This window comes from Lipotes vexillifer, unplaced genomic scaffold (genome assembly GCF_000442215.2).
Source record: "Lipotes vexillifer unplaced genomic scaffold, Lipotes_vexillifer_v1.1 scaffold78, whole genome shotgun sequence".
NCBI classification, from domain to species: Eukaryota; Metazoa; Chordata; class Mammalia; order Artiodactyla; family Lipotidae; genus Lipotes; species Lipotes vexillifer.
In genome coordinates this window covers 549445-565259 of record NW_006783110.1, presented here as the reverse complement: position 1 = coordinate 565259, position 15815 = coordinate 549445, and the positions used below count along the sequence as shown (strand labels likewise).

Genomic DNA, 15815 nt, shown 5'->3' with positions numbered 1-15815 from the left:
CACTCTTTCAAACCCTAACACTATTGTGTATCTACCTAGGAACAGTGGGATTGGGAGTTCAGCCCCTCAAGGGTTTTATTGGGTGTTTAGTCTGTGCCAGTATAGGAACTGGAGATAGTGGTAGGGACTGGAGATACAGTAGTGATCAAAACAGTGTGGTCCTTGCTCTTAGGAAGCATATAACTAGGTAGGAGACAGATAAATATTAATCAAATAATTATACTAATGAATATATAGTAATAAACAGAGCGCTTGGATTAGATAATATCCATCAACTCTTAGAACCCAATGCCAGTAAGAAGGGACAGAAAAACGATTTTTTTTTCACATCTTTATTGGAGTATAATTGCTTTACAATGGTATGTTAGTTTCTGCTTTATAACAAAGTGAATCAGCTATACGTACACATATGTCCCCGTATCTCCTCTCTCTTGCGTCTCCCTCCCTCCCACCAGGAAAAAGATTCTTCTATCCTTTCTTTTACCATTCATCCCCTATAATACTGTTCCTATTGGTGTCCATCAATAGACAGTATTTGAACAAATACTTAAAATTGTTTATATTTCCTTTTAAAAAAAATCAGTAGATTTGCTCTGGAGAAAATCATTTACCTTCCCTGAATCCATTCCAGCCTATAATGTTCAGCAGACACCAGCATGATCTAGATTTGGATTTTATTTAATAATGATAGACAAATTTTTCTTTACCTCTATTAAGTTAGGATTGTCATTTTTCACAATTTACTGTGAATTTGTACTTCAGTATACTTAGCAATGATTTCAAAAGTAATACCAAGGAACAATTTTTTGTAGCTGAGTTGGCTTGTCTTGAATGCTTTTCTTGAATATAAGGGAACCTCAGTTTCATACTTTCTAACTTCAATCTTGATGCTAATAAATAAGCAGTATCTATCTTAGAATTAGATAGGTAGGTCATGAAAAAAGTTAATATGAGAGTCTGTTAAGTAAAAGAAAGTTGTTGCTGTTGAGATGAACATATCACTGGTTCCTTTGACAACTTAATGATGGTATTTTTAATGGTAGATCAGGTTAAAATATATTTCTAACGAAAGTTTCTATACAAATTAAGAAGACTACCCTATTAACATGTCTGAAAATTATAGACATTTCTTAATGAGAATATTTTTAAAAATTATAGAAAAAAATGTATATGTATGTATATATAAATAAGTTACGGTATATAATGTAGAATGTATAATTTTATTTCCTTTACAGTAAGTGTATTAAATTTACCATGTAAGTCTGTTTTCATTAATAATAATTGTGTGAACCATTATGTTGTGAGTCTTATTTATAGGTTAAATAAAATGTATGGCAGAGGTTTAAAGATAAATATAACAGTAAATAATAAAAATAAGAGACATGGATGTTTTGTATGCTAGCATAATAGAAATCTTAATATTTTTTTGTTGTTGTTCTTTATAGACATTCCACTTCTTCCTTCTATTACGTCTCTGAGTCTAAGTGAAAATGAAGAGAAGAGTGGACCTTTTGTGGTACACTGGCTAAACAATAAAGAATTGCATTTTTCTTTGTCCATGGAAGTCTTTTTACAACAACTTAGAAAAAGTTTTGAGCAACCATCTTCTGAGATGAGTGTAGAAGACTCTAATCAGGCAGATGTAAAATCTGATGAAGGTAAAGCTTTAAGAAGGATAAAAATTATAAAGTTTTATTTAAAACAGCAAAGGTTTTTATATTATGGTAACACCAGCTACTGTTAGAAATAAACTTCAAATTGCAGTGGCTTAATACAGATTTGGACTAGCTCATTTAATAATCCAATGTAGATGTTCCTGTTCCAGATGGCTTCTTTCCTGATGATGATATAGGGACTTAGACTTCTCCATACTTATGCTTCTGTCAGCCACTAGGGTCTTGCTACTTAGAGGACTATCTGCAGACTAGCAGCATTGTCATTATTAGGAATGTACAATCTCAGGCTCCACCGGGAGCTACAAGAATCTGTAATTTAATGAAATTCCCAGGTGAGTTATATGTATATTAAAGTTTGAGAAGCAGTACACTAGGGCCTTAAGGTTTGCATTCAGCCTCAGTCAAGTAGAGAGAGAAATCAAAAATGTTTTTGTTCTTTGTTTTAATTACAAGATCGCACGTTCCCCTTTAAAAAAAAATTGAAAGTAAACAATACAGGCGTGTATAAAGTTTCCATATTGTTAAGTTTGATGAGTGTCCTTCCAGATTTATTCTTTTCTATGCTCACACAAATATATGCATAAAGGTAGTTTTTTTAAAAAGTTGTACTATGGGAGTTCATTTTTCAATGAAAAGAGTGTGCTGCAGCTTGCTTTTAAAATTCAGTAACGGGCACTTTTCTTTCTCATTATTTTTAACAGCTCCTGAGTCAAGAGACTCAAGAGAAAACTTAAGCATTTTTTCTGATGATAGCCATTTAAATTGATTTAAATTGTTTTTCACTATATGCTGATAATGGTAGAGTAACACATCTCTTCATCTTTGTGTGAATTTTTCTGTAAGGTAGATTCCTAGATGGGGAATTAGCATAGTGTATAAGCATTTTTAAATTTCAATAAGTTCTGTCAGATTACCATCTAGTAATGTTTTACCAGTATATGTTCCCTCTAAGTATATGCAGATATCCTTTTTTCACATCCTTGCCAACACTGGATCTTTTTATTATTTTTTGGCCGTTGATATGGACAAAATGGTGTCTTGTTTTACTTTGAATTTTCTTGAGTTAAATTGAGCAGAATTATGTTAACCCTTCTGTGGTTTGCCTCTTTGTGCCTTTTGCCTAATTTTCTGTTGAGTTATTTTTCTTTTTCTTAATGATTTTATGTCTTGACTAATTTTTAAAATCTGGTAAACAAGCTAACATTTTTTGAGAGTCTCTTAAGAAAGGCTTTGTATTCCTAACCAGGAATAGGGGCTGGGATGTGGAGGTCAGAATATACATATTTATTTGTATTAATAAGTTGGCATGTGTTGAAGGAAATCTGGAAATTAGGCACTATAAAATGTATTTCTTTAAAATAGTTTCTTTAAGGTGTCATATCAGTTATAAATGCTTACACCTAGAGGATGGCTAGTGTGGTTGACTTAGGTTTTATGAATCTGACATTATGAAGAAAGTACAAATTACATTCCAATAATATATTTTAAAAATTCAGCCTAATTTCAACTCCCTCATGTTAACATGAGCAAAACTAGAGTCCAGAGAAGTACTGTATCTTACTTCTAATACTGTTAATTTTGGTACATCTGGGTTTAGAAACCAGTTTACCTATTTTCCAGTCTAGTATTAGTCCTTCTACTAATAATCCACTGAATCAGCCTTATAGGCCTTCTGAGTACTGAGTTAACTCCGTGGCCTTATATTCCTGGAGCAAAGTTATTTTTTAAAGGGAACCCCATTTCTTGTTTATATGAAAACTTATGTTTTTCATTTTGAATGCATTTGTAAAGATATTTCTTAATTTTTAGTAGTAGCTTGATTGTATTTACTTGGTTCATGTACCCTTTTGCTTATAGAGATCGATGATGGTATTGATGATCTGAAAATAAATCTTGAAAAGAAGGAATTGGGCAGTGATAAATTGGTACCAAATTCAAGTTCTGTACCATTACCATCAGCTGCCATTGATCATCAGATTGAAGTCCTTCTGTCTGAATGGAGTAAAAATGCAGACATGCTATTCAGTATTCATCCCATGGATGGTTCTTTGCTGGTTTGGCATGTGGATTGGCTGGATGAATACCAGCCTGGTATGTTTCGTCAAGTACAGGTATTATTTTTATGATCTCTGGAGAGCTACTTCTTGTTAAATGTGGGTACTGTTTTGTAAAACCTCTTTATATAATTTCATGAATTCTAATGCTACTTTCTTACTTCTAGGTGTCCTTTGTTTCCAGAATTCCTGTAGCTTTCCCCACAGGTGATGCAAACTCTCTCTGTAAAAGCATAGTGATGTATGCCTGTACCAAGAATGTTGACTTGGCTATTCAGCAAGGGAAACAAAAAACTTCCAGCCTGACACGTTCCACATCAATGCTTATATCTTCTGGTCACAATAAATCAACTAATAGTTTAAAATTAAGCATTTTTACCCCTAATGTTATGATGATTTCAAAGCATGCTGATGGCTCCCTGAATCAATGGCTTGTCAGTTTTGCCGAGGAATCTGCCTTTTCTACAGTTCTCAGTATTTCCCACAAATCCAGATATTGTGGTCATCGCTTTCATCTTAATGATTTAGCTTGTCACTCAGTATTACCATTATTGCTGACAACGTCACACCATAACGCATTAAGGACACCAGATGTTGATAACCAAAAGGAACCTTATGGTGCTGTGAATATTGAAGAATGTTCTTTGGCACAACAGAATAAAAGCACTATTGACATGGCCTTTCAGGATCCCAATGCAGTTTATAGTGAGCTTATTCTTTGGAGAGTAGATCCAGTTGGGCCATTGTCTTTTTCTGGAGGTGTTTCCGAGCTTGCCCGGATTAATTCTCTTCATGTTTCTGCATTTTCCAATGTGGCATGGCTGCCCACTCTTATACCCAGTTATTGTCTAGGTAAGGATTCTGATTTTTATTTAAGAACTTGAGATTTTCTGACATTATTGCTTAAGGGTTAAATTTCAAATGTTTTTAAAATACATCTAGGTGCATACTGCAACTCTCCTAGTGCATGCTTTGTAGCAAGTGATGGACAATATCTGAGATTATATGAAGCAGTTATCGATGCCAAGAAACTTCTATATGAGCTTTCCAATCCTGACATTTCTGTAAGTAAATGGCTTTTGAAGCTAAGAATATAATATGTTTTTAGATACTTTATACTTATTGGGCATGTTCTAGAATTGTGACATATAATTTGTAATCAAATGTGTATATTTTTTAGTAATTTTTTTCACATTTTACTCTTACAGTGATTCTAACCTCCTTTAAAAAGAAACCGTATCTTTCATTCATTCCAAAAGTAGAGTCTAGTGTCCTACAATACGTGTTTCTGTTGTACTTTTTTTTTTTTTTTTTTTTTTTTTTTTTTTGCGGTACACGGGCCTCTCACTGCTGTGGCCTCCCCCGCTGCGGAGCACAGGCTCCGGACACGCAGGACCAGCGGCCATGGCTTATGGGCCCAGCCGCTCCGCAGCATGCGGGATCCTCCCAGACCGGGGCATGAACCAGCGTCCCCTGCATCGGCAGGCGGACTCCCAACCACGCGCCACCAGGGAAGCCCACTGTTTACTTCTTTGCTCAGAGATAAATGGGGACTACTGACAGTATAATATGGAATTAATGTTGGTGCATCTGCAGGTTTTTTTCTAGGCAAGGGAAGCTGAAATAACAGGAGTGGAATTTTAATCTTAACCAAGAGGAAAGAGCTTTCAGCTTGGTTGCACTACAGGCAGGAGTTTTTTCAACACCATTGCAAAGCTTTTGTCTTATGACAGAGGGCCCTTGTTCCTGTGCCCAGCTAATAGCAACCCACCATCTGCGTTGTCTCAGCACCTCCAACAAGCCAGTATTTCCATTCTTTTGGTTTTTGTGTTTTTAAATATGCCCTGAGGTAACTTTCAGCCATACTGAGCTTCCTGTTTAGGAGAGTCAAACTGTCCTCTCAACCATCAATTAATGTCTTTGTTAATGCTCTGGTTACAGAATTGCATAGGTGTCAGTGGTCTGCTCCCATCTTGATTTTTCCCTGTTATTTTTATTGCATGGTTTTACAGAACACAAAGTTTTTCAAAACATATATAGTGTTACAGTAGAAACGTATATTTCTCGAGGGCCTTCTATTTTTCAGGAATTGTCTTAAGTGCTGGAAATTTAGATGTGAGCAAAACAGGCAAAAATCTAAGCTTACATTCTAGTGAAAGAATATAGAAAAAAGGTAAAAATATATTAATAAATACTTTGGAGAGAAACAGTGTTGCAAAAGTAGTATGGAGTGCCAAGTAAAGTGCTGGTCAGGGAAAACCCTCACAGAAGTGGTACCATTTGAGTAAAGACCTGAAGGAGATAAAAGAGCTACCTATATCGATATGTAGAGGGAAGAGTATTTCAGGAAGAGCCAGTGTAAAGATCCTGAGGCCAGAGCATGTTTGGTATGTAAGGAACATCAAGGAGGCCATTATGGCTGGTGCAGAATAAGTGAGGTGGAGAGTAGTCAAAAATAAAATCAAAGTGAGCCTGGCCAGATTGTATTGAGAGTAACTTTGACTTTTACTCTGAATGACATAAAAACTAGTGAAGAGAATGACAGTGATATGATCTGACTTAGGCTTTAAAAGGATCACTCTGGTTGTTATATAGATTAGACATGGGAAGCAGAAGTGATATCAGAGAGACCAATTCAGGAAGCTATTACAGTAGTCTAGGAAAGAATCAAAGGGGTTTAGAATGGTAGGAAATGGTGGTGATAAAGATGCTAAGAATTGGTCAAATCTGGATGTGTTTTGAACATTGAATAGTAAGGATTGGACTGGATATGGGGTTTGTGTGACAAAAAGAGGATGACTCCCAAGGTTTGCCTTGAGATGAGAAGTATAAATAACAGTTTTCTGGGGTTTTTTTTTTTGGCCACGCTGCCTGCCATGTGGGATCTTAGTTCCCTGACCAGGGATTGAACCTGCGCCGCCTGCATTGGAAGTGTGGAGTCTTAACCAGTGGACTGCCAGAGAAGTCCCTAAACAGCAGATTTTGAGGAGCAGGGAGATTCAAGAGCCGGGCTTTAGACATGTTAATTTTGTAATGCCTGTTTGATATCCAAGAGATCTAGTAAGCTAGTCTCTGGAGTTTTGAGGGAGGCCTGGTCTGAAGATAGAAAATAAGTAGTTGTCAGAATATAAAGTTGTGGAGCTGAGTGAGATCACTGAGGGAGAGACTATAGCTGGAAAGTAGAAATGATAGGAGGATTGAACCCTGGGGCATTCTGTTGCTAAAAGTGAGGTGAGTGTGGTGTATAATGGAAGCCAAAATGAAGAAAATTATTTCCAGGAGGAAGGAGTAATCAACAGAATCAGATGCTGCTGATGGATCCAGTATGATGAACATTGAATTTAACAACGTGAGCTTGACTAGAGCAGTCAGGAGATAAGTGGCTCAAGAAATCAGCATATGTAAATAGTATGTTAACTTGTTTCTTTAGCTTTCTTTGTCAAAATTAATGCTTAACAAACCTTGATTCTTAGAACATTTCCATGAGATTGAAGTCAGTCTTTCACACTTATAAATATAAAATACTTTTTTTCCCCTTAACAATTACCAAGCATTGCTTTTGGTTTTCTCTGCACCAGCTGAGCTGTAACTCTATTCATTCCTGTGTAATTGCCTTGTAAAATCGTAAAATGTTTATAATGAAAAGGACTTGTGAATTTATTTAGTTTCACCTGAACTTATTTATTATTTGTCTGTTATGCCTGAAATTTTATGTCATTTGTTACTATTTTTTTAATTGTTTAATAAAGGAGATATCCATTTTTTCAAAAACAGAAATATGTTGGTGAAGTGTTTAACATCGTAAGTCAACAGTCAACAGCCAGGCCAGGATGCATTATTGCATTAGATCCCATTACCAAACTTGTAAGTATTATTTTTCTGGTCACTTAGCATTAGGTAAATAATATGTATGTCAACTTACATTGGTATTTATTTACATTCAGCAAGGCAGAAAAACACAGCTGCTTCATGTTTTTCAAGAAGACTTCATTTTGAATAACCTTGAGAAGAAAAGACTAGGAAAAGACAGAATATTATCTGATGCAGGTAAAGAAGAATTTTTCATGAAATGAGAAATAAAATGTAGAGTATGTTAGGCAAAGATAAATTGATATAATGTTTATATAATATATAAAGTTATCTCAGCTTTCCATGTTAGTAGTGAAATACACCATTTATACCAACAGGCAGCTCACCTAATGAATTTTCGGAAAAATTCTACCTAACTGTAATAGAGTGCACCCAAGACAACCGTTCATTGTTACACATGTGGAATTTGCATTTGAAGTCCATTCCTGTCTCATTGGGTGAGTTTTTTTTTTTAAACTTTAAGTAGGCTTAGGTTAACAAATTATATATGGTTAGATAGTTCAGTGGATATTTTTTAAAGCTGTGTTTATTGAGAGAGCATAATTATAGTTTATTCTGTTAATTAAGAAAAAAGCAATTTTCTGATTTTCTTGCTGTAAAGAATCATATTAATATGTTAATTTTTTGTCTTATAAGGCAGTTTTGGATTATAAAATGTAGCAATTGTAATGTTTATAGGGTTTCTCTCCCAGTTTTTGGTTCTCTTTTTATGTTTTATAGATGAAAAAGTAGATACAAAAATATCTGAAGCAGTTTGGCAGCCAGAAGAACATTATTCTTCTTCTCCAGAGAAGATCTTATCCCCTTTTTCACAGAAGTATCAGGCTTGCAGAGCAAATCTCCAGAGTACCAGCAAGTTGACTCTGTCTTCAGAAATGGTTTATAGCCAAGAGTTGCATTTGCCAGAAGGAGTTGAGATAATAAGTGTTAAGCCGTCAGCAGGTTTGTAAATTTTGTAAAAAGAGACTAATCAAACTTCATAATGCATGAGTATTTACTGTGTATTTAAAAATAGGTGCAACTCCCACTTTTAAAATCTACACAGAAACAGAAATAGAAAGAATATCTTTAAGTACCCTAAATTAAAAATTTAAATTTCTTATTATGTTTTCAGATGACTGGCATTTATTTGTCAGCCAGTTGTGGTCTTAAATATTGATTTCCAAAACAAATTTTTATTATCCTTTTGTGAAGACAAAGCGAAAGTTTCCATGGCAGAGATAATAATGGGGTTGCACCTTATTTGCCAACTTTGATAATGCTGGTATTGGCTGCCTGGAGCTCTGTGCTATGAAGGATTCTAAGTGTGTAGTTCCTGATATATATATTTGTCATCCTCATCTTTAGGGCAGTGGTTCTCAAAATGTGGTCCCCAGACCAAAAGCATCAGCATTGTTTGGGAAGTTGTTAGAATTAATAATTCTTGGGCCACACCCTAGACTTACTAAATCACCAGCTGTGAGGTGGGACCCAGCAGTCTTGTTTTGACAAGCCTTCCAGGTGATTCCAGTGTACAAAAAAGATCAAAGTATCAATGGTATCATGAAAACCAAGAAAAAAATCCATCTTTTTATCACCTAGTTCTTTCATTTTCATAGTCACAGTGTGGGTTTTTGGTCTTCTTTACTTGTCTATCACTTTTGACTAATTACTTTGAATGCTTTTCAGTTTGCCACATTATCAGGTACTTAATCTTTTCTAATTGGTGAAGTTAGCAGGAGTATTAACAGTGTCCTGATAACTTTTACATTCTGGGTTTTTTTTGTATATTTTAATAAAGAGGCATCAATGCAAGGCAAGTAAAAGTTTGAAATAGAATGACTTTTGTATTGACATAGTTTTAAGAGCTGTTATCCTTAGCCAGAACAGTATAATGTTCACTACTGAATTCTATTAAAAAAAACTATATGGCAGATCTAAGAGAAACTGAAGATGTTTCTAAAAATAATCCTTGGTGCAAGTTGAGTTTGGAAGAAAAGAGAAGGCCTAGGGCAAAAGAAAAAATTTGTTTTGTTTGGCAAAAACAGCATGTGATAACAGCTTTTTTTCCTAGTCTTGAGAATTTTTTTTTTAAACCAAGACTTTTGGGAAGGGTAAGCTCTTTATTCTCTGTTCAGTTCAGAGAAACTAATGGACAATGTTAATTGTGTCCTTATGCAGTACTGCTAAGTCCTTGAGGACTTAAAGAAAAACTTATGTTGAAATATGCTTTTAAAATATAATAAATGTTCTGTATAACACTTCTGTATTACGATTAGCAGTTTATGTTTAATAGTCTAGGATAGGGATTGGCAAACTATGGGTCACCTACCTTTTTGTAAGTAAGTTTGATTGGAACGTAGCCACACCTATTTGTTTACTTTTGTGTGTGGCTGCTTTGTTCTACACTGGTGGAGTTGAGTAGCTGCAACTAGGACTCTGTGGCTAGCAAAGCCTAGTTGTTACTCTTTGGCCCTTTAAGAAAAAGTTTGTCAACCCCTGATTTAGGAAATTAAGAGTATGTAATTACATTAAGCCCAAGCAAACGTATGTCCCACTTAGGAATCTTCTCAGCATCATTTATATGAAATACACTTCAATCGTGGAGGACTCTTAGTACTTAGTTAAGCATGAGCCATTCACAAAATTGTATTAAAAAATATTATCGAGAAGTAGCCAGTGAATATTGACAAATTTTTAAAAATGTATTGATATCTTTAAAATGAGATTTATAATAATATATAATGCTAACAAAGAGTTGTGAAAAGAATGCTGGATTTAGGATTTAGGTTTTCTAATTCTACCTTAGTCCAGCTATTTGATTTAGGCATAAGATACTTACACATTTAGTCAAGAGTCCTTACTTATAAATTATTACGGAGTTCTCTTTCAGCTCTAGGTTTTGGCAATAATGTCCTTTTTATGTACCTTTTTGACGTCATTAAAAACGTCTTACTGATCTTGCTGATCCTTAAGCTAAATATTGATTGTCATGTTGTTAACACTCGTTCATGCAGAAGACTAAAACCTTTAGTACAAGAAAACAGATTTATTTAACCAAATTTCACATTTTCTTAATGGATTATTTTTCTTTTAGGACATCTGAGTTCTTCTTCCATATATCCCATATGCAGTGCTCCTTATTTATTGGCAACTTCATGCTCAGATGAGAAAGTAAGATTCTGGAGATGTAGAGTAACAGCTGAAGAATCTGCCACTTCAAAGAATGGAGAAATGGATCTTATATACATTTGGGAAGAATGGCCGTTACTTATTGAAGATGGACTGCAGAGCAATAGTAGTATAACTGTACCTGGTAGGCCTATAGAAGTCAGCTGTGCACACACAAATCGTTTAGCAGTAGCATATAAGCAGCCTACGTCTAATAGTAAATGTTCTCAGGACTTTGTGATGCATGTAAGTATTTTTGAATGTGAGTCTACAGGAGGTTCATGCTGGGTCCTTGAACAGACAGTTCATTTAGATGAGTTAAATACAGTGTTGGATTCTGGCATTAGTATTGATAGCAATTTAGTGGCCTATAATAAACAAGAGGTATATTTATCCAGTAAAGAGAGTGTCACATCAAACACAAAGCGTTTAGTTCACTTAGATTGGATGTCTAGAGAAGATGGTTCTCATATTCTGACTGTAGGAATTGGATCAAAACTTTTTATGTATGGACCCCTGGCTGGCAAGGTACAAGAACAGACGGGTAAGGAAAGCCTGGCATTTCCTCTCTGGGAAGGTACTAAAGTTGTGCCTCTTTCTAAATTTGTACTGTTACGAAGTGTGGACTTGGTTTCTTCTGTAGAAGGCTCTCCACCTTTTCCTGTTTCTTTATCATGGGTCCGGGATGGCATCCTGGTGGTAGGAATGGATTGTGAAATGCATGTATATTCCCAATGGCAGCCATCTTCTAAACAAGAACCTGTTACAACAGATTCATACAATGGGAGCACTCCATCTATAATAAGTTTAATAAAACAGAGTAACTCATCAAGTTCTGGATTACATCCTCCAAAGAAAACCCTGACTCGATCCATGACTAGTCTTGCACAGAAAATCTGTGGAAAGAAAACTGCGCTTGATCCCTCTGTGGGTATGGAAGATTCAGGTCTTTTTGAAGCAGCTCATGTTCTTTCCCCAACTTTACCTCAGTACCATCCTTTGCAGCTTTTGGAACTCATGGATCTTGGCAAAGTTCGGAGAGCAAAGGCCATCTTGTCACATCTTGTCAAGTGCATTGCTGGGGAAGTTGTGGCTCTGAATGAAGCTGAATCTAATCATGAGCGCCGCTTTAGGTCTCTCACCATCAGTGCTAGTGGAAGTACTACTCGAGACCCCCAGGCATTCAACAAGAGTGAAAATACGGATTACACAGAAATCGATTCTGTCCCTCCACTTCCTTTATATGCCTTACTTGCAGCAGATGATGATAGCTATTACTCATCCTTGGAGAAATCTAGTAATCAGAGTACCTTAAATAACTCAAACCAGTTGTCAAAAGAAAGTTATGATGAGCTTTTTCAGATGTCAGCTTTAATGACTGATAGTCATGTGTTAAAGACAGATGAAGAAAATACAAAGCCCAGGGTTATTGACCTTTCACAATACAGTCCAACTTACTTTGGTCCTGAGCATGCTCAGGTTCTTTCTGGCCACTTACTTCATTCTAGTTTACCAGGACTCAGCCGGATGGAGCAGATGTCTTTGATGGCTTTAGCAGATACAATTGCAACTACCAGCACTGATATTGGAGAAAGCAGAGACAGAAGCCAAGGTAAAATTAAGTTGGGTATAGGATTAGAGAAAAAATTGATGGTAATATTTTTACTTATTTTTTTCACAGAAAATAATCTTAAATAATTTCTGTAAAAATGACAGCCATGAAGGTTTTTAAAATCATCATTCTTGCCTTCACAGTAGTTTTAACTTGAATATATATTATTTACCCCATAAATCATAGTACTCTGAGAAAGTACACAAAGATTCATTATGCCAAGTCATTTTTACCTACTTAATAATGTTAATAATCCAACTAATTGCTTTTGAGTTTAGCAAAAGTTAACATTCTTAATAAATAATTACTTTAGAAACCCCAAAATAAAAGGTGCTTTCTCCTTCATTTGTTTTTCACATTGTAATAATTCACTGTTAATTTGGATTTTTTAATATTGAGGTTTTAAAAAAATTAACATTAAGGTATACTCCTTCCTAGAATAGCAGCAAGCAAGCCTAATAAAATTAGGTCTTTTCCTCACGCAAAGAGCATTTTTTGTTTTTAATCTCCTGAGTTATGAATAAATTTGTAGAATTCCCATCAGATTTCAAATAAGATCTGATTAACAGTGTAGCCTTGTGCACCAGATATGTCAGTAGGATGCGCCCCTTGAAAGGAAAATGTGGGGTAAATTTAAGAAAAAAGAATAACAATAATAAAAATTAAAACTTTAAGAAAAAATAAGTTGGTCATGAATTGCGACATGAAATATTATTAGTAGATACTATGTTTTGATGTGACTATATTACAAGTGTTTTATGTTTTTATTCATTTAAAGTAAAAATCAGGCCCCCTTACCATATAGCCATTTCTTCCAGTGTTAGCAGTTATTGGAATGGGTATGTGACTTGAATCAATATGGATATTACAGAGGTTAAACTATTTTAAAATTGAGTCACATTTAAATTAAAATATTCATGTCAGAGGAGATTATATTATTAAAAATATGTCAGAGACACTGAGTCAATTCATTCTCTTCTTTATTATTTTTTCAATTATTTAACTATACAACTTTTTTCTGTAATGTATAATTATATAGGAAAAAGAAATATTAGATAATATTTAGACTGATAACTTTTGTCAGTTTCACAATGTTTTGTCCCTGTATTTGGTGCTGTGACATACCCTGCTTGCCAGAATTATTAGCATTTACTTGTGTTTTGCTAATGAAATGGGTTTTTACAAGTAAAAATACCTTTTTTTTTTCTTTTTTATAGGTGGAGAAACTCTTGATGAATGTGGCTTAAAATTTCTTTTGGCTGTTCGACTTCATACTTTTCTTACAACTTCTCTTCCAGCTTATCGAGCTCAACTCCTTCACCAAGGTGATTTTGGCAATAATCTAGTAAAAGGAAGTAAGATGAGTAGAAGAGAGGCTTAAGAACATTTAAGTTTGTTTTTGCCCAGATATGATAATGCCGACAAGTTTGACACATTCTGAATTTCCTTAATTTATGTTAAAAATGTTTGCTTTCATCTCATCTTCTTTGCATAAAAATACTGGTTAAGTAGCTCGGCCAAATTTATATAGTTAGTTAGGGTGGAGCTAGAACTTAATTTATGCATTCTGATTCCAGAGTTTTTTCAGTCTTAAGTTCTGTTCACCAGCTGTACTGTCTCTTTGGTGCTTTTTTGATTCCATGGAATTAAATCCACACAACAAATGTTGACCAAAGGATGTCAGACATACTAGAGAATAGAAAGACTCAGCACAGTGGCATTTGCCCATAAGCGTTTTTCCTTATCTTATTAAAAAAATATATTTTAATTACAGAAAATATATGCTCATTGTAGAAAATATTGATGTGATGATTGAGTTACTTGGAGAAGCAAGAAAAAAACCCCATATTCCCTCCAACCCCAAACAGTTATAACTCTGTGAGTCTGATATAAACTTTTAGGCATTTTTATTGCAAATATGGAACACACATTTCTGATCATCATTACGTAATCATATTTATTTTCTTATAAACATTATTTTTGATATTTCTTCAGGCCTGTCCAGTAGTCATTTTGCCTGGGCCTTTCATTCAGTAGCAGAAGAAGAACTGCTGAACATGTTGCCAGCAATGCAGAAAGATGATCCCACATGGTCTGAACTTAGAGCTATGGGTGTGGGGTGGTGGGTCCGGAATACCCGCATCTTACGCAAATGCATAGAAAAGGTGAGTGTTTTATTTTGGTGTAAAAATGAATTAATATATATTGCATGTTTATTTACATGATATTCCATATTTCCTCTCCTGTTACTCTTTTTTTTTAGCAGTAAAATGCTTTTAAATAGTCTTTATATTTCAAAATAGCATAATTTTTAACAATTTATATTCTAATTCTTAAATTGCTAGTTGATATATTAGCATTTTTTATTGATATATACAAAATAATATATATACACATTTAGGAAAATAAAACAGTACAGAAGAGCTTGCAATGAAGAGTGTAGTCCTGTTTCCATCTCTGTAATCTTGGAGGCCACCACCATGATTACTTTTGTAATTATAAAATAAATGAATAAATTAATAAATTTACATATACATGCATGTGTTCATACACATAATTTTTAGTTTATTGAAAATTTAAGTAGAGAATGTATGACAGTCTCATATATGAAGGAAAGTATTTGTTTATTTAATTAAAAACTGTTATCGTGAAATTTTGACCAATATTTTCTAATTATAGGTAGCCAAAGCAGCCTTTTATAAAAAGAATGATCCTTTAGATGCTGCCATATTTTACTTTGCAATGAAAAAGAAAGCTGTGATTTGGGGATTATATAGGTAGGTGAAAAAGTGCTTCAAAATGAAAAACTTTCCATAGAATATGAAGTAAAGATTTGTTAGTGTGATTCTTGTGGATTCTTAGTTATTTTTGTATTTAAGAGATTTCATGTGAAAGAAGCCCAGGTTACAGAGCAGAAGAATCTTGATGAGGTCACATTAGCTTTTTTTAGGTTTATCATCCAGAAAAACATTTTTTTTGCTTATTTTAATAACTTCTCATGGTGCTCCTGTAGAACAAAAACTAAACCAGAAACTTTATCTGGAGTGGGGAAGAAGATGAATTGGTGGAGCTTTGAAGATACATCTACCCTCTGCCCTATCAAGGAGCTGTTGGACCAGGCTATCCTTCCAAACCACCCTCTTCCTAAGGGCCCTGACCCCATTCTTGAGCTAGAGTCATTTAGAATTTTTCTCTTTCACTTGTTCTCAGCTAGACTTGGTGAGCGTGATCGCCATAAATAGTTCACTATTCATTTGGGGTTCAGTTCTAGATATATCCATATGATCAGCAACCTTTGGGGGAAAATCATGGTATCAGTCAGTTGTAAGAGACTAGATCTTTTAGGATTGTTTTGCTTCGGGCCAAATTCCTTGGATATTTATCATCAAAGTCATCTTCAGGTGGGCAGTGGGGGTAAAGGCAGTTGATTAAGTTTAAATGGTAAAATAGCAC

The 15815-nt window shown here is 34.7% G+C and overlaps 1 protein-coding gene across 2 annotated transcripts in view; it reads left to right on the top strand.

Annotated features, from left to right (window-relative positions):
- DMXL1 (Dmx like 1) overlaps positions 1 to 15815 on the top strand; it is a 130888-nt gene that overhangs the window by 37995 nt on the left and 77078 nt on the right. For both annotated transcript variants that reach the window (XM_007455839.1, XM_007455840.1), the window contains exons 10-21: positions 1446 to 1658; positions 3534 to 3787; positions 3898 to 4582; positions 4673 to 4794; positions 7505 to 7594; positions 7675 to 7777; positions 7918 to 8037; positions 8321 to 8542; positions 10677 to 12362; positions 13580 to 13687; positions 14358 to 14527; positions 15042 to 15139. In XM_007455839.1, the coding sequence (XP_007455901.1) occupies positions 1446 to 1658; positions 3534 to 3787; positions 3898 to 4582; positions 4673 to 4794; positions 7505 to 7594; positions 7675 to 7777; positions 7918 to 8037; positions 8321 to 8542; positions 10677 to 12362; positions 13580 to 13687; positions 14358 to 14527; positions 15042 to 15139 (3871 nt within the window). The remainder of the gene's footprint in view (positions 1 to 1445; positions 1659 to 3533; positions 3788 to 3897; positions 4583 to 4672; positions 4795 to 7504; positions 7595 to 7674; positions 7778 to 7917; positions 8038 to 8320; positions 8543 to 10676; positions 12363 to 13579; positions 13688 to 14357; positions 14528 to 15041; positions 15140 to 15815) is intronic.